Source organism: Zerene cesonia, unplaced genomic scaffold, assembly GCF_012273895.1.
Source record: "Zerene cesonia ecotype Mississippi unplaced genomic scaffold, Zerene_cesonia_1.1 Zces_u009, whole genome shotgun sequence".
Lineage (NCBI taxonomy): Eukaryota > Metazoa > Arthropoda > Insecta > Lepidoptera > Pieridae > Zerene > Zerene cesonia.
Window position 1 is genome coordinate 608,589 of NW_024045139.1, and position 24,207 is coordinate 632,795.

A 24,207-nucleotide genomic window follows, 5' to 3' on the forward strand; every position below is an offset into this window, starting at 1 on the left:
TGCTCTGACATAAAAAAATAATAAAAAAAGACAAACTTGACAGTTTAGATAGAATACTTCACAAGCCCTCTTAAAGCAGCAGCAGCTAATTATAATCCAGATTTCTAAAACACATGTTATAGAAGTGTAGGAAGTAACATCGATGCTATAAAAAATCACTGTTATCATTATAACATAGATTAAACTATTAATATTAGAGTTATATAAAACTTGACAAAAATGGTCCCAACTTAACTTGTTAAATCTTACTTGACTTTGGTTCCCTTTTAATCTCATGAATCATAAATAATAAAGATATTTAGCTCAATTAAGACTACAGATATAGCTTAAAAATTCATAAAAAGCAACACTAAATATATTTTTATTACCCCAGAGATATTGTTTAAATGGCGTGAATAAATAATAATCTATGTGATATCAATAGATAGATGTTCAATAAATGGCATACTGGGGTTATAAACCAAGATTAAGTATATTATAAATATTTCCAGTCGAGTTTTATTATTTTCAATTTCAACTTTATTTCATCCAATTTATTCGGCTATCCAGTTCAAATTTTCGCGTTTTCTCTATTTTTGGTTTTATCTAAATCTTCCCATCTTCCACTTAAATTTTTCCAATTAATTCCACTATCCCATATCACTTGAACCTCATGTCATCAGGTTTCCGTATGAAGTAGGCCACTTTGTCCAGCGGCACCTTGTACTCGTGCATCCAGCGGTTGCCCTTCCGCAGGGATCCGTCAATACCGTCCTGCCAGAGACCGCTGGGAAGGTACACTGGAGGGGAAAAATATATTAATATTATAACGTATTGTATAATGGACATGAGACTATGTACCTATTAAGAATTATAAGTGATTTTTTATGATAGATGAATTATGTAAATCAATTTAAGATTCAAAAAAGATTAAGAGACATAATATAAGACATAGAAAGATTAATGACATAGCCCGTTCAGAGACAGATAAAGATGTAAAAGAGCAATTATAAGAATAACTTAGTGTGAGAGTCGAGCACGCTTCGGCACGAATTGGGCCAGCTCGCACCGGGTACGAACCACACCCCCACAGGAGACCGGCGTGAAATAATAGCATTCTATTGTGTTTCGTACGGTGAGTGGGAAAGCCGGCCCATTTCCTTTTCCTCACCCTTTCCAGTCTATTCCTATTTTTTAGGCCTAAATCCTTTCCTTATCCCTTACTCCTGAAAGGCGGGAAGCGCATTCTCAGAGGCCCGAGCCTCTGCTCTGTTCATGACGGTGGTGATCGCTTACCAGCAGGTGAACTGCCAGCTCAGTTGCCCTCTGCCTCGGCCACCCGTGATCTTGCGTCATCTTAATACATAGCGTGCAGTGCCCCTTAGGCACATAGAACCGAAAGAATAGAAGATGCGATCACTGTGGGGAGATCACGGGTGGCCGAGAGGCTAGGCATTGCTGCGGTTTGGCAAAAAGACGCGGGTTCGAATCCCGCTGATTAATCGATTTTCTTTTATTAAAATTATCTGATATATAAAGTATTTCAATGCTACAAAACTAGAACTAAAATTAATTGAATATTTCAAATCCTAATCCGTGACAGTATGTATGTATGGTTCCTTTTGTATGAATATGTTATTAAGTTATAGTGTAACAATGGAGGTAGCTCAACTATAGTAAATGATTCAATTTAGATTTAATATGATGAATCAATATTTGAGTGTAAAGTCTAGTCGGTTGGGTAAATGTGTGTTGAATTGATATTGAGTTCAATATGATATATTTTGTTTGAAGTTTGAAATAATTCATATATTGACATATATAGATGTACTAGCTGCGCCCCGCGGTTTCACCCGCGTAAGTCCGTATCCCGTAGGAATATCGGGATAAAAAATAGATGTTGGCCGATTCTCAGACCTACCCAATATGCTTACCAAATTTCAGAGGAATCGGTCAAGCCGTTTCGGAGGAGTATGGCAACGAAAACTGTGACACGAGAATTTTATATATATAGATATATATATACATAAGGTAGATTTTAGATTAAAAAGGATTCTTGGATGAGCTTTTAACTATCTGCGAATATCATAAATTCGATAGTACCTCAGTCTTTTACGCGCTCATATCTGAAGCACTAAAACTATTATGATGAATAAGTATTAAATCGTTTAGTAGTGTTCAATTTAAAACTATAAAAAAAAAATTATCCAAAATCAAGCCGTGGCGACTTGTGATTAAAGCCACACTCGGCATATATATTCATACTTTTTCTCGTTAAATAATTTTAGTGTATGCTTTCTAAGTTGTCCTTAAAAAGAAATAAATAAGTAAATATTGGAGTTCAGTTATTGACGTGACAACGTCTTATAATTCGATTGAGCCGGCTGCACGATGAAAATACATGACTCATGCGGCGTTACCTCGCTCTGAGGCGTTCCATGTAAGGCTTGAAGTGCAAGCGAGAGCGGAAACGAGCGACAGAGAGGCACAATCGGCCTTCGCGTTCGGCACCGTTCCATCAGCATTTTCTTAAGACGTTCAACTATCGTCAGTAAACCGACTTTACAGACAATCGATTTTATAAGATAGCAAGAGAAGGCGCTCACCCTCGCGGGCGGTGGCGCCGCGCGCGAGCACGGGCGCCACGACGAGGTCGGCGCCGAGCGCGAACTGGTCGCGCAGCTGCAGCGCCGCGTCGCCGTCCGCGCGCAGCCACAGCGCGCGCGCCGCGCCCAGCCCCTCCTCCAGCGCCGCGCGCCGCAGCCGCAGCAGCAGCGGCGTCACCTGCGCGACACCGCACCGCTACATGCCTAGCCCTACACGGCTTATACTATACGTATAGTATAAAGCTCGACAGTTTGTCTGTTTGTCTGTTTGTCTGTTTGTACGCACTGATCTCAGGAACTACTGGTCCTATTTAAAAAATGTGTTAGCCCCGGCTACAGGCTATGTATGTACCCGAGTGAAGCCGGGGTGGACCGCTAGTAACTCTATATACACTCACAGTTAATGGAATTTATAATGGTTTTGTAAGATTCCTTTTAATCTAGTTTACGTTTAAATTATTATTTTCATTGTTGTTTGTTAAAGTATGCCAATGGAAAATATTTGGTTTCTAGTAAAACTATAAATTTAATATTATAATTTAAGTACTTTATAAATATGGAAAAATCAACTATACGAAAATTAAACTAGACTATACATACATGTAAGAATATTCTGTTTTCTCGATAACATTACTATATAATCAATCCGTTAAATAATTAAAAAAAAGCAATTTTTTGACTGCAATATATATCCTAAAATAGTAAAAAAAGAAAATAATTACTCACTAATTTTTGCCGCAACAACGTCAAATTCTTGGCCATTTCCAGAACCCTCTCATCATTATATTTACTCGGCAAATGCGTGAACTTCATCACTGGCAAAAAGGTCGCCATTTGCAACCACCGCATGTATAACTCCTTTTCTGGTAACGCTATACCATTTTGGGACGAGTTCGTCGCGTTCGTATCCAAAGATCCTTTAGCCGATGGCAGAAACTGTTCACTCCCTGGCCAATAAATATCCCCACCTACTGCTCCTGGCATTATAAACGGATACCCATTTACTCCATACGTTAACATCGTAGGTATCACGGATTGCAAAGCTTCCCAGCTCGACTCGAAGGGCGGCAACGACACAAATATCGGAGGTCTCGGCAAACTCACAGCCGAAGACACTCCAATAATATTCAAATTCTTCTCGAACGCCTTTATGAAAGCAGTTTTGTACTGATCAGGGTTTATCAATCGCTTCTCACATCTATAGTAGTACGGCATATCGTATGCCGTTCCTAAGTCGAAATAAAATGAGTCTATGTGATATTTGTCCATAACTACCCGTAATTTATCGTAAATCCAGGCTATTGTTCTGTCGTCTGTAATGTCTAGAACCCCAGCGCTATCGACGGATTTAAAGCGAGTCAAAGCCGGTATGCGTCTATCCCCATTCCTTTCAGTGATGAGCAATCTCTTTTGTACTGTTTCAGCAAAATTCGCACTTTCCGTACTGATAAACGGTTGCACAGTAAACGCGACTTTAAAACCTCTGCGGTGTAGTTTATCAACAGTTGTGTTGAGAGTACTGAAGCGCTTGACGTCTACGCTAAAATCACCTATCTCCTCTTGCCAAAACTCATTGATAAGCACGTGACCCTGCTTCAGAAAGCCCAAATCTATGACATCTTCCGTGTATTTAGCAATCGTCTCTGCTTGAAGTTCATGTTTAAATCTGGGTGCAATTTGCCATACTGGCTCCGATATTAACGATTCTAGGGTTTGCATATCAGCCGGCTTCAGTCCATCCCATAGAGGAGCTCGCCTGTGGCTGTGGATGGATGAATGCAACGACTTCATGTCCATTGCAGTGCATATATTGTATCTCATTTCTGGGAATTCTGTCAGCTTGTTGGCGTACGCAAACTCGTCGAACTGCGCTTTAATGCAAATTTGTTTTTTCCCATTGTTCACCGCTAAGTATAGAGGTGTTTCGTCATCCACGATGATGGCTGCGCCTTTAGAATTGATGAAGTAACGTGTGAGGACATTGCCAAGTTGGGACTTCTGCATGTCTCCCGTAATGAAGGGGGTGTAGTCGATAGACCCGGAGTCGAGAGGCCAGGTGAGGTTAATGGATTGTCCACCGCCGTACCAGTGCACTTTGGTTTCGCTCCAGTCGAAGCAGTCGTTTGGAGTTATATCTGAAATCATTAAGCATTTTAATTTTAGAACACTACAACGTGCTAATTAGAAATATATTCTGTGTAATAGGCATTTGCATTTTTTTTAGTTCAAAACTAGCTCTCCGCCCGCGGCTTTGTCCGCATAGTCGCAGGAACGATTTCCTCGCTTGTTCCCGTTCTCGTGGGACTTCCAGGATTAAAAACTTACCTATGTCCGACTCCTGGTATTAAGCTACCCCAGCACAAATTTTCAGTCTTATCGCTCAATCCGTTCTTAAGTTATAAATAGTGTAACTAACACCACTTTCTTTTATATATATAGATAATTGCGAGATCAGATACACTTATGAAACATTGAAACTTATGAACCTTCGACAAACTTTAGCGGTTGCCATTAGCAAAATAAACAAGCAAACATATTATACATTATTGTTATAATAATCAGATAGGTACAATAATAATATCAAATCGCTACAGACCAAAAATTATACTTTCAATTCTGTTCACATGAAACAATAAAATAACGTCAAAACAAACTAAAAAATCTCACCATGTCGTAAAGCCTTCCAATGCACGGAATAGCAAGTGGTATTGTCCATTCCGGGGTCATGCGGCAGACATTTGAGGTAGAAGCGCAGAGTGTTGAGCCACTCCAGGCACTCCGAGCCGTCAGAGAGACGGTGCTCTGGTAGACAGGGGAAAGCTTTTTGCTTGCCGTGGAGGTCTACAGCTGGTATGAAGAAAAGGAATTAAATGAAAATATTAGGACTCTCATAGGAGGCCTGTGTCCCAGCAGTGGGAACATATATGGGCTGATGATGATGATGATTATGATGATTAGGACTCTAAAATGAAAAGTTAGAAAAGGAACATATTACTTATACAGGGTGTCCCGAAGGTGTACTATTCTCAACGGAACAAATTTAATGGAAATGAATATATGATGATGTTATCGGTAAGGCAGCTATGTATTATTATGATATCGTTTCATAGATTATTAATTAATATTGACTACGATATTTATTTTAAATGGCTTTTTTACATTAAATTGAATTGACATCGGCTATGAATTTAATTTAAATACAATGACCAAACCTACATAATGTTAGCACGTTACAGTTGCGTGTAATCCAGGTTAGTATCAAAGGTTAATTATTTCTTTCTTATATTGTTAATATATTAATAAATTTAAATTTCTGGAATGCCTTCATATCTTTTGATCAATAACTAATTCGACCAGACATTAATTAGTACGTCGAGTTCGATTAACTATTAATATTATCACAAACTAAACTAAATATTGTCACAGACTACTCTGTACCACATATTTTTCAAATTGGTTTGTTCGGAGCAAGGCGCGAAGAAGAGACAGACAGACTGACAGAACTAATTACCCAGTAACAAAAGAGATGTTAGTAATTTTAAATTCTTCCTTGCTTATTATACATGAAGTAATTCACGGAGTATAAGATACTAATGCACAAACAAACAACAATGCGTAAACAAACAAACAAATGTTTACGCAGTTACAAATAAGAGAAGACATTTTTATTTCTGCGGGCAACCGAACTAGTGGTTTGCCTGATGGTAAGTATAGCGATTTACACATTCGCAGGGGTAGTGCCACTTTTAAGGCGTCAGTGATAAGGATTGACCTCTAAAAAGAAGAAATAGACTGGGAAGGGTGAAGAAAAGGAAACAGGCATTCATAATAGTAATGAAGATGATGAAGCTTACCGAGATAAGCTCTCAGAATCTCAACATCATCTGTATTGAAGATCCTTATAAGGCGCTTGGGTTCGTTAAACTGTACGCTTTCAAAGTACGCTTTAGTGAGAGCTTTCTGATGATACAGCGTGTACGCAAAACCTATGAAGAATGCTACTGCAAGGAACATTAGTAGCACGAAGGCTCGCAACTTGTAGTCTGTTGGCTTCTTTCTCATCTTTTGCGGTATACTCTGAAATTTTAAAGATTTTTTGTTATTTCGGATCCCTGCTATGTTCCATCGCCTGTTGAATATGTTGTGTAATGGAAATTATGTTTTTCTCTATTTATCCACTGACATCTTATAGGAAATATATTTTTAATCATTTTTTTTATCATATAACACATTATTTTCTGGAGACTAAATGATTAAATAAATTAAATGATGATATATTATTTAAACATAGACAAATAATTACTCCTGTGCGAAGCCTATCCCGATACGTAATACCTATAATTAAACATGTTACTAGCTTTGTCACGCGCTTTGTCCTGCTTTAACACTCATGGTTCATGTATCTATAGTGTTTTTCAATATAATCCTACTAAAATTATAAATGCGAAAGTTTGTAAGGATTTGTGTGTGTTTGTTGCTCTTTCACGCAAAAACTACTGAACCGATTGCTATGAAATTTGGTACGTAGACAGCTGGTCAGCTGGAATAACATATCGGCAACGGGATACAGGCTTACGCGGGTGAAACCGCGGGGCGCAGCTAGTATTATATAATCGTAAGCGGGTACAAACAAACAGACTCTTTAACTTTATGTTATTAGTATATATGATGCATACTAAATAATATAGCATAATAGTAGTTCAGCTGATTAAATGGATAACACGCGGTAATATATAATTACGAGTATTCATTATACTGTAGGGTTATTTATTATCCAGTTCTAATCAGTTTAAGAAAATCTTTAAACAGTTGAAGATTATTTACGACCGTTATATGTTACAATATATTTAACCATAAAATGAGTTACTGTTTTTTTGTGTTCTTTCCGTGGTTATTCTTATATGATCATAACGGAAAAGTAATTTATCAAACAAATACAGACAAAAATCATAAAAAGAGAATTCAGTGGTCAGAAAGTCAAAAAATACACACCGTCGAATTGATAATCTTCTCCTTTTTGAAGTGGGTTCAAAACCAAAACTCAGTCAAATTAATGAGTTGACGTATTTAGTCATTTTTTTTTATATATATACTAAGCGAATCCTATACAGCCAGCTACATAAACCTAAAGACTACCACAGATATAAAAGAAATATGTTCTACATTTATGTTTCGATTAAAAAAAAAATACTCACCTGCAGTTTCTCTTTGAGCAAGCTGGCCAGTGAATTAACCGAGGTGACGGAATTGCTTGGTGAATATTCGTCGTCATCCATACTAAACTCGGACCGGGAGCGCCTTGGATACTTCTTGCGAGGAGATCTGAGCGGTGTTCTGCAAACAGTTTGGGGACACTGTAACATTCATTCGAGTAGACCTATTTTGAAAGCGCTTTTTAATATTTACGTATAACAAACATTTCTTCAGAGAGGAGCTAGAAGAAACCCTCATAGGAGGCCTGTGTCCCAGCAATGGGAACATATGTATGGGCTGGTGATGATGATGATTTCAAACATTTCTACAGAGAGTAAGTCTGTAGTCGCTCTTTTTAAATTATGACCATTGCATTTCAATTTACTTTTCCTAACTTTTTTAACTAAGCTTGAGGTTCGCCTGATGGAAACCAACCAACACCTAGCCTATGAACATTTGCAGAGGTAGGTGCTCAACAAATTCGCTGTCCGGTTTTAAGCGGATAGGATCGACAAACGAATAAAGGAATGGACTGGGAATGGTCAAGAAAAACATACAGGCCTCCGTCTTACCCACTCTCCGAACGAAACACAGTTTTCTGTTACTATGTCACGCTGATCTTGTGAAAGTGTGGCACCTTCCGTTGTTGAGATAGCCCAAGTCATGCCGAAACGTGCTCATCCCACATTAAAACACTAAACGAAATCTAAGATTATTGTTTTATGGAAAATGATTCCTTCAAAATTGGTTTAAACAGGCCATGTAGGAAGCTTATGTGAACTCTATTAAACACCTGTATGTGTGTGTGAGTTTCCTCATTATCAAACATTTTCTGGAAGGTGTGACGTCACGGCTCCGGTTTAAACCGGTTCACTCGGAATGTTGATATGATTATAATGAGGTTGTGTAATACTTTGTTGTTTACAGTTTTTATTTGTTACTTAAATCAGAAAGTTTAAAGAACGTTGTTATTGTTTATTGAGAATATCAGTCTGGTTTTTGGATGGGACGCGATAGGATATGTTATCTGGCGCAAAAAGAGGCATTTTTTAAATTTGACGTTGATTTATGTTTGTCTGTGTGATACCACAGACGTGTGTCTGTAAATGGCATCAGAAGTCTCAAACGAATGGACCGATTTCGATGCGGCTTTTTTTCTATTTGTTAGCCATTATCCTCGCGCTCGTTATTGACCATGTTTGATGCAAATCGGTTAAAGAAGATGGCCGTCACAAAATTGAGTGTAAGTTTAATTTTATTGTTATTAATGTCAAATTAATTAATACATTCGTACAATACAGTACTTAAATTTAATTTACAAAAGAATAATGTTTAAGATACAGATATAACAACCCAGTTAGCCAAGCGACGCCACATGTTGGAACTAATTTAACGATCGCCATAATATAATATATTAAGCTATCTACGTGCTTGAAAACAAATAGAAAAATAGCAAATAAAACAATGCGATAAACAATGTAATACTAAACGCTTACCCAGCACTGTACTGTGTATCGTATGTAACATTCTATTAATTTTAAGATAAACAATTCTTTAAATTGATGCATTAACTTTTACACATTAATTACATTATCTCTTTAAACTTTAAAGAGAGAGTGAATGTGATATGTTTGTATGAGTCTAGCATGCTTCAGCACAAATTGGGGACCTCATACTTAAAGGAGACCAGCGGGAAACAGTAGCATGCTAATGCTACTTTGTTTCGTACTGTGAGTGGGAGAGCCGGATGCCTATTTCCTTTTCCTCACCTTTTCCCTTTCCATCCGTTTCCCCATCGTCAATTCTTTCCTTATCAACTATTTCGTAAGAACTGGCAGCGCATTGCGCATAATCGCTTTCTTTGCAAATATATAAATTACTAGCTGCGCTCCGCGATTTCACCCGCGTATGTCCGTATCCCATAAGAATATCGGGATAAAACGCCTATGTGTTATTCCATTTGTCCAGCTATCTACGTACCAAATTTCATTGCTATCGGTTCAGTAGTATTTGCGTTAAAGAGCAACAAAACACACATCCTTACAAACTTTCGCATTTATAATATTAGTAGGATTACAATTTTAATGTAATAAAACTGATACGTATAGTTCAATATTCGAAGTAAAATTGACTTAATCTCAGTAAAAATCTTATACGAGGAAACTTAACTATTCCTAGAAGTTTATACGAGGAAATGTAGACGCGTCGTTGCCGCGGGAGAAAACTAGTTTAAAAGTAAACTTACGTCTTACTCGAGGCCGTAAATGTATTTCCTATTAATCTACCTTCATTATAATCACTTAAATAGTTTTTGAGTAAAATATCATGTTTAATATAACTTAATGATATATCAATAGCGCCTCCATGACTGTCCCTACGTGAGACTAGTACACAACGGACTTTGTCATTTTTTGGGCTTTATACGACACGGGTAATACGTGACCCTATTACTAAGGCTTCGTTGACCGCCTGTCTGTCTGTCTGTCCGTCTGTCAGGCTGCACTCAAGAAACATGATAATTAGATATGAAATTTTCAGAGAGGTTGTATTTCTATAGCAAATAGCAAAAATAAGAATAGAGTTTAGAAATTTAAAACTTTTTAACGGATTTTAAACGCGATTTATTCATTATATTAATAACGTTTCGAACACTTTACAGCGAGCGTGGTCACGGGGAGACAGTCTTCCAAGTTTTTAATCTATATATATAAAAGAAAGTCGTGTTAGTTACACTATTTATAACTCAAGAATGGCTAAACCGATTAGGTTGAAATTTGGTACAGAGATAGTTTTAGACCCGAGAAAGGACATATGATAGTTTTTCCGGAAATCTAACGGGAACGGGAACTTTGTCGGTAACGCCCCGAGTCTATCTTACCCGTGACTACGCGTACATACTCGCGTAAAATCAAACACAAGAAAATACTAAGAATAGAGTTATTTAAGAAGAACGTTTATAACTACCTATGCATATAACATGCATACGAAGCCGGGGCGGGTCGCTTTTATACATATCATTTATAAACATTCATACAAATAATGAGTATATAACAAACATCATAAAAATTAAATATATTCTACTACTTTATACAATAAATATTATCTTCATCCTTATTTAAGTTATATATAAATCAATTTATTTCTTTTAAATAGATAATTCAATAATGTGAACTAATAACATAGATTTAACGTTATCTATACTAATTCCATTGTAAGTACGTATCCATACTAAGTAACATGATATTATGTTTGTCTCTTTGTTTACACGTCTCTCGTTAAACCGCCTTTAATGAAATATCGTTCGATAGCTATTATCTTGCTTCATTTCACCAACAACGACAATTAAATTTTACTTTAGAAACATAAATATTATGATCGTGATTTCGTGATGATTTTTATTTTCTATTCTATAAAAAGTTTCTCATTTATAAAGAACTAGCTGCGCCCCGCGGTTTCACCCGCGTAAGTCTATATCCTGTAGGAATATCGGGATAAAAGTAGCCTTTATGTTATTCCAGTTGTCCAGCTATCTACGTGCCAAATTTTATTGCAATCGGTTCAGTAGCTTTTGCGTGAAAGAACAATAAACGCACACACATCCTTACAAACTTTCGCATTTATAATATTAGTAGGACGCAATTTCGCATTTATAAATCCTACTATTTCAATGCTATATAACTAAAAATTCAATTCCTCCTTTTTTAAATCGGTAAAAAAAGCTAGGTTTTAACTCAGATAACGATTTAATTCGGATTTATGCGCCCGCGTTATGTTAATCACTCATTGAATATATGTCGATTGATAAAAAAGACTTGGTGTTACAGTAGCTTGGGAAATGGTTACGATGAAAACATGACCAGTAGAAATAATATCAAACACATCTTTTTAATAAGATTTCGTTAAATTAACTTTTGAATCGTTATTACACTTAGATATTACTAGCTATGCCCCCGTATATCCCCTTATATCCGTATATCCCGTAGGAATATCGGGACAAAAAGTTGCCTATATGTTATTCCAGTTGTCCAGCTATCTACAAACCAAATTTCATTGCGATTGGTTCAGTAGTTTTTGCGTGTTTCACGCAAAAACTACAAACACACACACATTCTTACAAACTTTCGCATATTAGTAGGATTTACTACAACGGAAAGCAGTTTCTTCAATAACCGACAAAATCACCAGAGTTTTCTATTTAGATCACAACAATTCTAAAATTTCATATTCTAATTTATGTCTGAAATATGCTATCGGTTATAGACTATAATAATAAAGTATTATACAATATTTACGTCAAATAATTATATACAACATGAGCACGAAACGTGCATATATAAAAGCCAGATCTCATATGTTTTTATTGCAAATACTGGAAAGATATTTATCCTCTTATAATATATATCTATTCACATTATTTAAAACACATAATTTTCATTAAATCAACATAGCACTTAATTAAAAATTTCATAAGCAATTCAAACAATAACTTACTCATCGACAACCACAATCATAATATGATTATAACTTTACTTACAAAAATAATCACAACCACAATAACAGCAATAGATCAAAGATCTATAGATCGGATCAAGAGTTCTCGGTAGCGGCGCGTGCGCTTGTCAAAGCATACTGACCGGTATGACGTGACGACTCTACCTATACATTAAACTAAGAGCGCGGGTTTTGAGTGTAACTTTTAAATTATTTATTCTACAATTAAATCATGAATAAAAGTTTAAATATGACATCTATTATAATTACAAATGTTGGTTTCATATAGCAGAAACACATTTAATGTTCATGTTTTGTAGTTGATGATTTATAAGGTTAATTAAACCCTAATTAAAATTAAAATTGTATTAATTCATGTTTCTGTATGTATCTTTAAATGTTTTACTTATACCTACTATTAGGTTGCAATTAAATATCTCATTGTCTTAATTGATATAGGTATAAGGCGAGCAATACTTATGCGTACGAAACTATAATTGTGCATAAATTTGGACGGGTTATTGTGAACCGTTTCTTAAACAAGTTCCGATGTGTTATAAGTATATCGACGCATAATTATTTGGCACGCCCTAGAACCTAAACGGCATGTTGGATTTTTATGTATGTGTTTATATATTAGTTTAGTCATGAGAGAGACACTGGGTGTATAAAAAAGTGAAAAATTAAACGAAATTTACAAGCAACATAACAAAATAAAACTTAAAGAGGGGGATATGGAAATGAATGGAAATGTTTTGAACATAATATTTTTTATAGATTTAATACATTTAAAGTGAAAAGTTGCACACTAAATGCTCGTATGGTTCATACTTTCTTCTAGACTTTTCTAATCACGGTCAAACATAGTATATCATTAAAGAAACAATGAACCCATTAAAAATAAATACTATAATAATTAATTATCTTTAGTTTTGTAAACATCAACACTTTCGTTTGACGCAACACAAAATAAAATTCCGTTTTAGGATGGACTTAATTAAATCGTAATAATTAAAGTATTGTAAATTGCAGTCTTGTCCCATATTGGGGCATGGGACAGATTATATGCAGGTGCATAGAGCACTTCAGGAATGCGCCTGTGACAGGGAGGTGATCAACCATCTGTGTACTAAGGCGAAACCGAGACTTGTTTATGACTCCCCAACGGGAATCGTACCCAGGACCCCTCAGGAGGAGGCGGTATAATTATAGTAGTTGATAATTATTTTTAACAAAAATACTGAACCGCCTACACTAAATTAAAATGCATCCACGTGCCAAGTATTTGAATATAAATTAATCATTAAATCCGGTTCACCCACCAAAAAGTTATCAGAAAACAAACAAAAAAAGAAAATATAGTTGATACTAAGTAACATACTTAGTTACTTAAATACACGTTATAATTCGATTAAAACCAACATCAAATTATTCATAATTTCTTTTCTTTTAAGCGACCATCCTTATAACATTTGATTAAAATAACCCATTTTAATTTGTTATACAAGCTATATCAAATATTTTTCTAAAAACACACCTATTTTGCCAACCCTACAGCCGAGTCCTGCAAGACGGATGGCATCTTGCAATCGTAAATTCGTAATAGACCCGATGTGTGTCAATTGGTTATTTACCGCCGAGATCAAGCACCTGACGAGGTTGCATGCAACACAATAAAAGAGGCAGTTAAGAGTTTTTTTTTTTTTGTATTCTAGAACGAAGGTTTCAAAATTCATATTTGCTTATTATGTTATCTGTGCTAATACAATATCACTACATAGATAAAACAAAGTCACTTCTCTGTAACTATGTTCCTATGTCCCTATGCGTGTTTAAATCTTTAAAACATATATTCCGAACCGGTGGTAAATGTTGTAACTGCGTAAAATGACGATTCAAAAGTGCTTCTATAAGGAGTGTAGTTGAATGAATAAATGTTTGAGTTTGAGTTTATGTTTGAATCTACGCAACGGATTTTGATGGTATTTTTTTAATAGATATTCGAGAGGAAGGTTTATAAGTATAATAATGTCTTTAAAACAACTCCAAATTAACGCGTGCGAAGCCGCGGGCAAATGCTAGTATATATTAATATCACACACCTTACAGCGGCCGTGGGAATAGTTTGAAATCTAATATCATTTTGAAACGCGCAAATCTCAGGAAATGCTTCACCGATTTCATAAATTCTCTTAATGTTGTCTACGTACTTGCTATAGGCTATATTATATGAAGACGAAGCCAGGGCGAACCGCTAGTTACAAGATATTTGTACTATCATCATTAATATTATAATTATACTTGAATTTACACTAAAGCCATTGGATTGACGATAGATATACAAATAATAGATAAGTAACTAAATACGAAACACCTTCCCAGATGCCTTTCTAATTAGGCTTCCAAATGATTCAATAACTTAGAAATCATCCTAAATTCTAAATAGAAGATGCTAAATTCAGTACTACATTTACTATCTTAAATTCAGTGATGACTAAATTAAGGCGACTAAATTCAGTCAATGTAATGAGCGCATTACAACCTCTCCGCCATTCAACTCAAGCGCATACAAGTAAGGTCAGTTCAGTAGGGATCTGCTTGAGCCCACTCATCTTAATAAGGAAGTGCATCCGACCATTGACCCGTTGCGAAACGATTGCCCTTTTACCAATTTAATTTTTTTTTTACACACACACATTTCGCACAATTGTGTATGCGTGCTTATGTGTGTGTGTTAATGTAGGCAGAATCACCTAAACCAAACTTTGAGACACGCTTGTATTAGGTTAACCTGTTTTCTTGTACGGACTCCTTTAGACTTGATTTTGCCCCGCTTTCAACGAAAATATTTCATTAAAACTTTGTACTTTTATCAAGAATCGGTTATGATACAATAATTTCATGAGTTTATCGCATTATCCCGATAATGAACGCTAGATTTCAATAATTTCGTTATACACTCGTATACTCTGTATTTGAACAAATGAGATAAAATAGTTGATACTGTCATTAAAGTGTGTTTTTAATCTTTTAAACTATATATTGTACTGGAAGAATTTGTTCGTTTGAACGCTATAATCTCAGGAAATACTGGAGCAAGTTCTCAAACTATTTCACCGTTAGATGTATACCTCTGAGTGTTACATGTACCGCGGGTAAAGCGAGGGCGCACCTTTAGTTTTCTTATTAAAATAAAACTCTAACGTATAGACAATCGAGTGAAGTATGCAGCTGGTACACTTACTTCGATCTATCATCTTCGGAGAGCGCGTTATCATCAGCAGTATTGTCGCCATCACTGAACCCTGATGCTGTGCTCTGGTGGTGCTCTGGAATCTGGAATACATAATAGTATTATCAGTCATATCATCTTTTCTGTTTATTTGTCTCTCGATGTATACGTACCGATAGTTACTGGTTCGGAAAATAGTTGCTACAGAGAAGAACCGGCAAGAAACTCTAGTTTAGAAGTATAGAAATATAGATTTATCAATAAATTTTAATTTAAATATAATTATACATTGACTAAAATCAATAAAACAATAAACTTCTACTAAATACAACACTATAATTGTTCTGTATTTTGAAGATAAATATCAAAGTATGAAATTATTTAACGTACCTATATATTCCAAGAGAACGTAACATTATACTTTTGGCATGTAATCTTATTATAGAGGCATACTAACATACTAACACAGTAACACTAAATATGTTGAATTGGTAACGAAAAACTGTGTTCTATGTGTTTTGTTTTTTTTTTTTTTTGTTTTTATCTTTCTAATTTTGTATGGTTAAATATGCTGAAAGCTTTTTGAAAGCTGAAAGATTAAAAGCAATGGCTAGAATATTATCCTAATAGAATAATATTAAGCTAAAGGTTACACTGAAGTGACGTTGACGACACCCTTCGTTTCAGGAATAAGTTAGTGGCACTGTAATATTGTATTCTGTACATTATCATCAGACAGTTTTTATTAACACTAAGCTCTCATACAAAATTAAACACAATGAAATTGATATAACGTATTTAAAAGTATATTCTACTTTTTAATCTATAATTTATTCAATAAAATACCGTATCTGCATTGATATAAAACTTATTATTGCGTTCACCGTAAATACCTTAGTTAGCGGAATGCAATCGCAGTTCCTGTGATACCTGACGGAATGCATCTTGTAAACTACGGTCGCATCTAGGTGCAAATTAACCAATTAATTAATTATGAGAACCTACATTTTGCTCCTAGTGTCTGTCGTGTGTCTACTATAATTTACGATTGTTTTATTGCTTCACGAATATGACAGTCATCAAGCTATGTAAATTGGAGATATACACTGAGATACACACATACTTATTTAAGTTTTCTTAATTTTTTTTTTTAGTTTACCAGTATGTTGGTGTTTGTATGTAACTGGCTCTTAATGTCTTTGACCCACTTTATACGGACAGATTTATTTCAAACTTTATAAGTGCATGTACCAAACATCTATGACAAAACAACAATTTTGTGATTATTTATTTTATCTTGATGAGGATAGACGGATTTATATAATATCCCTCCCTCATTATTACTATAGTCTTTGATTTCCTCTACTAACTACTTTCTTTTACCCTTATACTCTGTATAACAGAAAGTGAGACGATTTAATTGATTTAAATATTCGAGCGTTTTTAAACTGTTTATATATTGCTTATAGCAAATAAATATAATACCACAAATAACATAATGCTATACATAATAGGGATTAACGGTAAACAACTACAACATTAGGAATATCGCTTCAACAGAAAAGAATAAGCATTAATCTAATACCTAGCTAAATAATACTATTTTTAGTACCTATATTTAAAAGATTTGTCTCCGTCTTCCACCAGAAGCACTTACAAATTACAATAAAACTAAACGATCAATTGAAGTTCGTATGCAAAAACTTTAAGCAAGCAAGAGCAAGAAGTAGCCCATGTGCTAATCCAGACTAGTACACTATTAAATTATGTGTGTCCAAACTATAATAATAAACTATAATAATTTATTTTTGTTATAAATATTAAACAGATCTTGGATAAAATTACTGTAAGAATAGTAAAATACAATCGTGAATAATTTTGAAATTACAATTGAGAACGAGAGATAATAGTTTCGAGCCAACAACCTCTGAAAATGTCAATTGGTATTCATAGATAATATTGTCTACGAACTTAACAGTAGGATTAAATATTATACGCTATGACTAAAATTGTATTTCGACTATTCATCTATTTAAAAATGCCATACTCGTGCCATCTCGTGACGTTTATAGGTACCAACAATTTTTCAACACTCATTGAAACAGTATCGGTACTCGCTAGATGGCGCTGAAATAAAATTGGATGATAATATTTGTTGCGTCTTTAACAATTCAATTATTGGATTTCTTCATTTGTTTGTTCGTGTCTTTTACGTCACAACAGAGAAAAGGTTTTTTTTTGCATGACTCTAAAGATCCAGAATTAATAATGTTATTTTTAGCTCGCATTTAAATATAATATAGTCGATGAATCTAAAAACTAAATGAGTTATTGAGGCGTTTATTATATTTAAATATATACCTACCTACACAAGAATTAAAGTCACTTTACGATAGCAATTCTAATGTCTTCCACATTTATATAATTACAAATCTTGCGCAATCATAAAACACAATACCTCAGTAATTTACTGATAAAATCTCAATTTAAAGCGGAAGCTAAATATGGTCTATTATAGTGTTAAAATAATATTAGAATATACAACATGCAATCCTATCTTTAACCACAGTTAATATAATACTAGCCTTAACTATCCTACAAAAATTATAAACGTTCATAAGGATGTCCGATACTCTTTCACGCATAAACATCTGATCAGATCTATATGGAATTTAGTACAGAGATTTAGCCTATGTCACTTTTTACCCGGGATACCACGCGATGGAAGACGAGAGTGCCAGGAGTAAGCAATATTATAGCACTGTATTTTTATAAACAGAACATGTCTTCATTCGAACAATACATCTTTTAGGATAGTTCCCGGAAAAAAAATGGTCCTTTCAGGGGAAAGCAATGTAACCCGAAACTCGTTTAGCAAAAAGAGTAATTTCCATAGCATCTTATACATATTTTAGTTGTGCTTCCACATTAATTAGATCATCAAACTGATCATGAGATCTGTAAACTGCCTTTTACTACTACACCGCTTCCTAGCTAGTGCGTACCACTTTTAAATTGTAACATAATTATCTCAACGAAGGTATTTTATACTAAACTTTAGAATAAACCACTCACCTTAGAATCCAGATAATTATTGATACTGTTCGAACTATCTGAACTACGTATACTGTCACTATTGCTAATATTACCACTGCTCTTGCTAACATCTGAATCCGATTCGATCCACAACGGCGATCTATACTTGAACGTATGCGCAAACGCATTAGAGCGAGGCGTGTTATCCATTTTGAAACCACAAAACTACCTTAAAATGTAGATTAAAAAAACACGAATATTATTACAAATAGAGTTTTCGAAACTTTTTGTGTCACATTATTAAATGTTAATATACAGATATGGTTTGAAAGTACGTTTGTACATATAAAGTAATTTAAATATGAACGCATGGATAAGATCACGGGCAGGAGTAATTGTGTAGGAGACTGGGGCGCAAAACCGTGGCCTTGCTGTAATCTTGGGATTTGTTTTATAGTGTCATAGCGTTTGCTTATTTGTTGTTGTGGTAGGATTATCCTGTTTTACACCGCACGAGATAATTTGCTATCGAGGCTGATTGTAAAACATTCATGTTCCCATTTTAATGTTTGTTTTGCAAATTTGTGCTCAATTAAACGGGAAAAAGAAAGTCCTTCCTTAGATCGAAATATTTATATAGCTATAACTAGCGACTGACCCTAACTTCGCACGGGACTAATTATGCATGTTGCTTACATGTAACTATAAGTCCTTTTAAGTTAATTTTTGTAATATAAAATCCCTCATCAATTTCCGTTGTCTTAAAGAGCTAAGTATACCTACCTATGTAATTTTATAAGTGTAAAACAGTCATTCAATAACATTGATGGATATCTAATGTTTAAAATAGGGACAAACATCGATAAGTGACTTAGTTCATACTTATTTTATTTTTTATTTTTATATTTATTTATTATCACTATCACTTCATAGTATGAAGTGATAGTGATGCCTTAATATTTATTACATACTAAATATACTATTTTCTATATCTTTTAAATTATATTTAATGACAAAAAGACGTCATAATGAAATAAATAGATAAATCATATTCAAATAGATTATCTGATAATAATTCGTGTGTTTCCTTTGCTATGTTTCAACGATTAAGCTTTGTATAAATACAAAATCTGTTTCCTACTTTAAGAGTAGAATAAATATAAAGCAAATCAACCGCAGATTGAGCGCCCCATCACCGGATGTCTAGCAATTTGGTTAATAATCCCAGTTCAGAGTCAGCTCACCTTGCCAGAGAGTTACTTGTAAAACATGTACTTTTAATAACAAATTTCAAGTCTTTAGTTGCTTACAATATAGTATTGCATATTGATATTGGTCGATCTACGAAATTTATTTATTTATCAATATAATAACAAGTAATTTACAGCTTTTACTCCAAAGCATTACATGTTTAGTTTCCATAAAAGAAATATAGAAAAAAGGTACAATTTTCACCTTACACTTGAGTGTTTTAAACTATTTAACTTATATATATTTAAGGACGTATTAAATAAATTTGTCTCTAGTAGCAGAGCGAGCAAGTCAACAAGAAAATTTACAAATTTTACGGACCACACCAACGGGGCATTATGGCACACAGTTCTGACGCCTTGCTGCACAGCAAGGAAATCACCATATCGCCGTACTCCGTGGCTCCACTTGGGATAGGACATCCCAGGTGAAGCCACTATACTATTATTTATAGATAATAAGATTTTGTAATGTCTTAAATTAACTGATGAAAAGTCCCCTACACTTAGTAAAAAGAATCAATATTCATAAAATCCATACATCATATACATCTTTGTCTTTTAAAGAGGAAAGATTTGTATGTAAGGACGTTTGTATGTAAAAAAATGTTGCTGGACCGTTTTAAAACTACCCCATACCCATCTTCATTTTAAGAGGCGTTGTTTAAAAGCGTCATAAAAGTCATTCTTTTACACTCTAAGCTCAAGACAGTAGACAGATACACATGTAAACTCATTGTCCTACTTTTCAATTGAATTAAAATGATTGAATTTCCTAAAAGTCAATAAATATTTTTCTCATATAGCGACTGTATTATCCTACTAATATTCTAAATGCGAAAATTTGTAAGGGTGTGTGTGTGTTTGTTACTCTTTCACGCAAAAACTACTGAACCGAATGCAATGAAATTTGGTACGTAGATAGCTGGACAACTGGAATAACATATAGGTGACTTTTTATCCCGATATTTCGACGTGTTATGGTCTAACGCGGGTGAAACAGCGGGGCGCAGCTAGTCTCTCATAATAATGCAAAAATTGAGAGACCCATTCTCAAACAAATGCGATTTTGTGATACCATGTTTATCTTATCTTTGTTGATCATAAGATTAAGGTCAATGAACAAAGATACTTGGCTATACCCAACTCTATTAGACAAGAATTAATTTTAAGCTATATAGATACCTTCCGCTTAGACATTATGAGTTTAACGATTGTTGATTCATATCAAGTACTTTTGCTGTATATTACATACTTTTTTCCAGTGGAAATTTAATGACAAATGACTTTTTCTGCGCCACTAAAAGAGTCTGTTATATATTCTTAACGCACAAACTAATAAACGATTTCGAAAATTATTTTTCCACTTGAAAGCTGGAATTTTGCCTGCCTGTTCAGACCATTTAAATAATCCAAGTCAATTAAAATAATCAAATTAAATTTAAATACAATTATCTTCACATGTAGACAAACAATGCATTAGTTTTACGAGTACATACATGTTTGCATTTGCTATTTAATTATCAGACCTCCGGCTTCACTCGCGTGGTATTGAGTAGTAGGTAGTAGGATTGTCTACAATACAGTATTATCATCATCATCATCATCAGCCCTTATATGTTCCCACGGCTGGGACACAGGCCTCCTATGAGGGATCAGGCCATAATCCCCCACGCTGGCCAAGTGCGGGTTGGCAGATGTCACATGTCGTCGAACTTTTGATTCTTGGACATGCCGGTTTCCTCACGATGTTTTCCTTCACCGTTTTAAGCAGTGGTAATGTTATCTACATGCGCAGATAAATCGAAAAATCAATTTATTTCCTGCACGCTCGCCCGGTCTCGAACCCCGACTTATCGATTTTTAAGTCCGAGGTTCTCACCACTGAGCCACCACTGCTTTGTATTATGATATGTAACGAAATCTGTAAGATACTGATTTACTTTATTATTTGGTTATATTGCGATTTCGTCACTATAAATAGTAAATTTAAGTTTAGGCCGTCAATACGCGCGTATAGCGATTTTTTATATGGAATTACCTCTAAAAATGTATTTTTAATGTATAATGTGATTATATAAAAGGATATAGCTCATCGCAGATTGGGATAGCAATAAATAAATAGGGCTATATATCACAAAATAAATAGCACTGCAATCGCTCAGAAACATTTGTTTACTTTATATAAACACTGACTACTTGAATAATATCGGGGATAGTCCCCGGTATGAATGAATTTAAATGAAAGATGAATGTATTAAACTCGTAAAACTTACATTATTTTCAGTATTGTTCCTAACTGTAATGATTTCCCCATAATCCTTCAAATGAACGGGAGCGGATATAGAATTTCGTCTCATAGGATTTCTATTAACCAGTGGACTGTTATTTTCAGACTTTGTATCTTCAATGTGACTAGCTTCATCTTGGTTCTCTAATTTAACTTCTGGTGTTGATGAACGAAAGTCACTTTTATTTGTTGTATCCGTATTAGGTGCTTCTGGACTACCAACTCGAAAGTGAACTTTAGGTGATGACGGTTCATCATCAATAAATTGTATATCATTGGTCGTTCTATTCGCTTCGTGTATCAGCCGCCTAGTTTCCATGGGCATTTCAACATAGTCATGTGGATATGAGGGTATGTTTAGTCGCAAATCTGGCTTCTTCCTTATCCTCATTTTGCTCTGTCACCTGACTCCAAAATATCACATTCAACACTTAATTTACGATAACTTTATCTCCTATCAAGGACGCCTTAAATTTGCTATTGAAACCGTCACTATCTTGATAAATTAGCGAAAAATTTCCAATGGACCACACTAAATCACTGATCACCTTACTGTTATATTCGATCATACGATTTTTATGTTTATTATGAGATAAGTGAACAAATTTTAATGTTTTAAATGATAAGACTACAAAAGTTTATGCTGTTCTCCAATGATAACTAAGTGGTACTGAATTGAATTTCTTTTCGTATTTATCAATTGTTATCAGTGTTGATAAACGTCGTTATACGGGCCGAAATATAAAGATTTTATTAACGTAGGTAAAATTATCTTTAAGGGCTTAACACTCACTGACTTTATGATTACAGTCAGGTATAAACATCTATTAGCTGTTTATCTTGATATGTATATTATTGTTTAACTGTACTTCAATAAAGCAATAAGGATTGTCGAGAAATTTAATCAATATTTAAATATTGATAGAGGTGAAGAAAGTAAAACAGGTCAGTGTCTGCAGTGCTCTTAAGTGGCTTTTCCGAGTAAATATTAACGTTAAGACGCACTGTAGTACTATTATTCAGTGTGTCACACTGATAAATGAGTATGAATAAATTTAACCTACTCTAAATGTTAATAACGAATCCATTACATTGGAAATACATCCTGACTATGCTCTTTCTTGAAAATGTTCATTCAATTCCTTATAACTTTTGATGAATGATTCCAGTGATAGCTATTTATTCACCTTTGGGAAAATGAGAAACATGAAACAACATATTAAAGTATACTTACATTTCCTTGCGTGTTGCTCAAATATTCCTGTCTCAGGAGCTCCATATTGGGCAATGTTGGCATTGATATCGAATTCCTTCGCAAATTAGTTCTTCTCTGCTCTATTTCACTTTCAGAGGTTATCAGATCGTCAGATTCTTTAGCACCAAATGCTTTGGAAGTACTGGGTGATTCAGAGAGGTCAGTTGATTGTGTACTAGGACTCGTAGGGCTCGTCGGGCTGGTAAGTTTGGATGACCTAGATGAATCTGGATCTAAAGTTATATAAAGCGTTCCTTCAGGCGTATCTACTACTATTGTATCGCTGTTTGGTGAATGTACAGCTCCAAGGTCTGACGCATGTATTTTACCAACTTCTCTATCCGAATAACCTTTTTCTACATCTTTAACTCGTTTGGGTCGTAGAGGCTCATCTGGTTTGACATGTTCTAATTCTACACCTTCGTCAGCGAATGGTATTTTGGTACTCGATCGTATTTCAGGGGAATTTAGCCCTTTTGCCACTGCTTCGTGAGCCTCCATATCGTTTTCGCGGTTCGCCATGATGGTCGATTATCTCATGGTAACCTGTAAAGAGAAGAACACAATTTAAATTCATGGATTAAAATTGAAATATCAATTACGACTGAAGAATTTACATACAAATACTTTTCTTTTAGTTTGGATTGTATCTTATTTCTAAAAAATATTGCGTGAGTTTAAGCAACGGATCCCTATATGTAATAGCTGAGTCGACGGATCGCATGAGACCGTCATTTGCTGACTCTGGCGCATTTCATTAGTGCAACGCAATCCTAACACTATATACTATTCAATAAAGATTTGTATTAATACTTCAGAATCTTTTGCATCGTACAATACAAAATTAATAAAATGTACTTATTAATGTATTTTAA

At 34.7% G+C, this 24,207-nt stretch overlaps 1 protein-coding gene across 2 annotated transcripts; it reads right to left on the reverse strand.

Moving 5' to 3' along the window:
- Positions 1–8: 8 nt before the first annotated feature.
- On the reverse strand, positions 9–23,872 carry LOC119839192 (myogenesis-regulating glycosidase). 2 transcript variants are annotated; one of them, XM_038365401.1, is made up of 8 exons: positions 23,312–23,872; positions 15,514–15,605; positions 7,781–7,919; positions 6,440–6,662; positions 5,253–5,432; positions 3,312–4,720; positions 2,586–2,763; positions 9–779 (listed from the first exon to the last, which is right to left on the reverse strand). In XM_038365401.1, the coding sequence occupies exons 1-8, from the start codon at positions 23,852–23,854 to the stop codon at positions 640–642; spliced, it is 2,904 nt and encodes a 967-aa protein (XP_038221329.1). In that variant the 5' UTR covers positions 23,855–23,872; the 3' UTR covers positions 9–639. The 2 variants fall into 2 exon arrangements, with proteins under 2 accessions (XP_038221329.1, XP_038221331.1); XM_038365403.1 differs by lacking the exon at positions 23,312–23,872 and adding an exon at positions 18,577–18,890.
- Positions 23,873–24,207: the final 335 nt, after the last annotated feature.

Excerpts from the sequence above, each read along its gene's own strand:
- LOC119839192 (XM_038365401.1), bottom strand. The coding sequence starts at position 23,854 with ATGGCGAACCGCGAAAACGATATGGAGGCTCACGAAGCAGTGGCAAAA. Across the intron at positions 5,433-6,439 it reads GATTCTGAGAGCTTATCTCG|CTGTAGACCTCCACGGCAAG; the intron begins GTAAGCTTCATC and ends TCTTCATACCAG. Across the intron at positions 2,764-3,311 it reads CGTTGTTGCGGCAAAAATTA|GTGACGCCGCTGCTGCTGCG; the intron begins GTGAGTAATTAT and ends GGTGTCGCGCAG.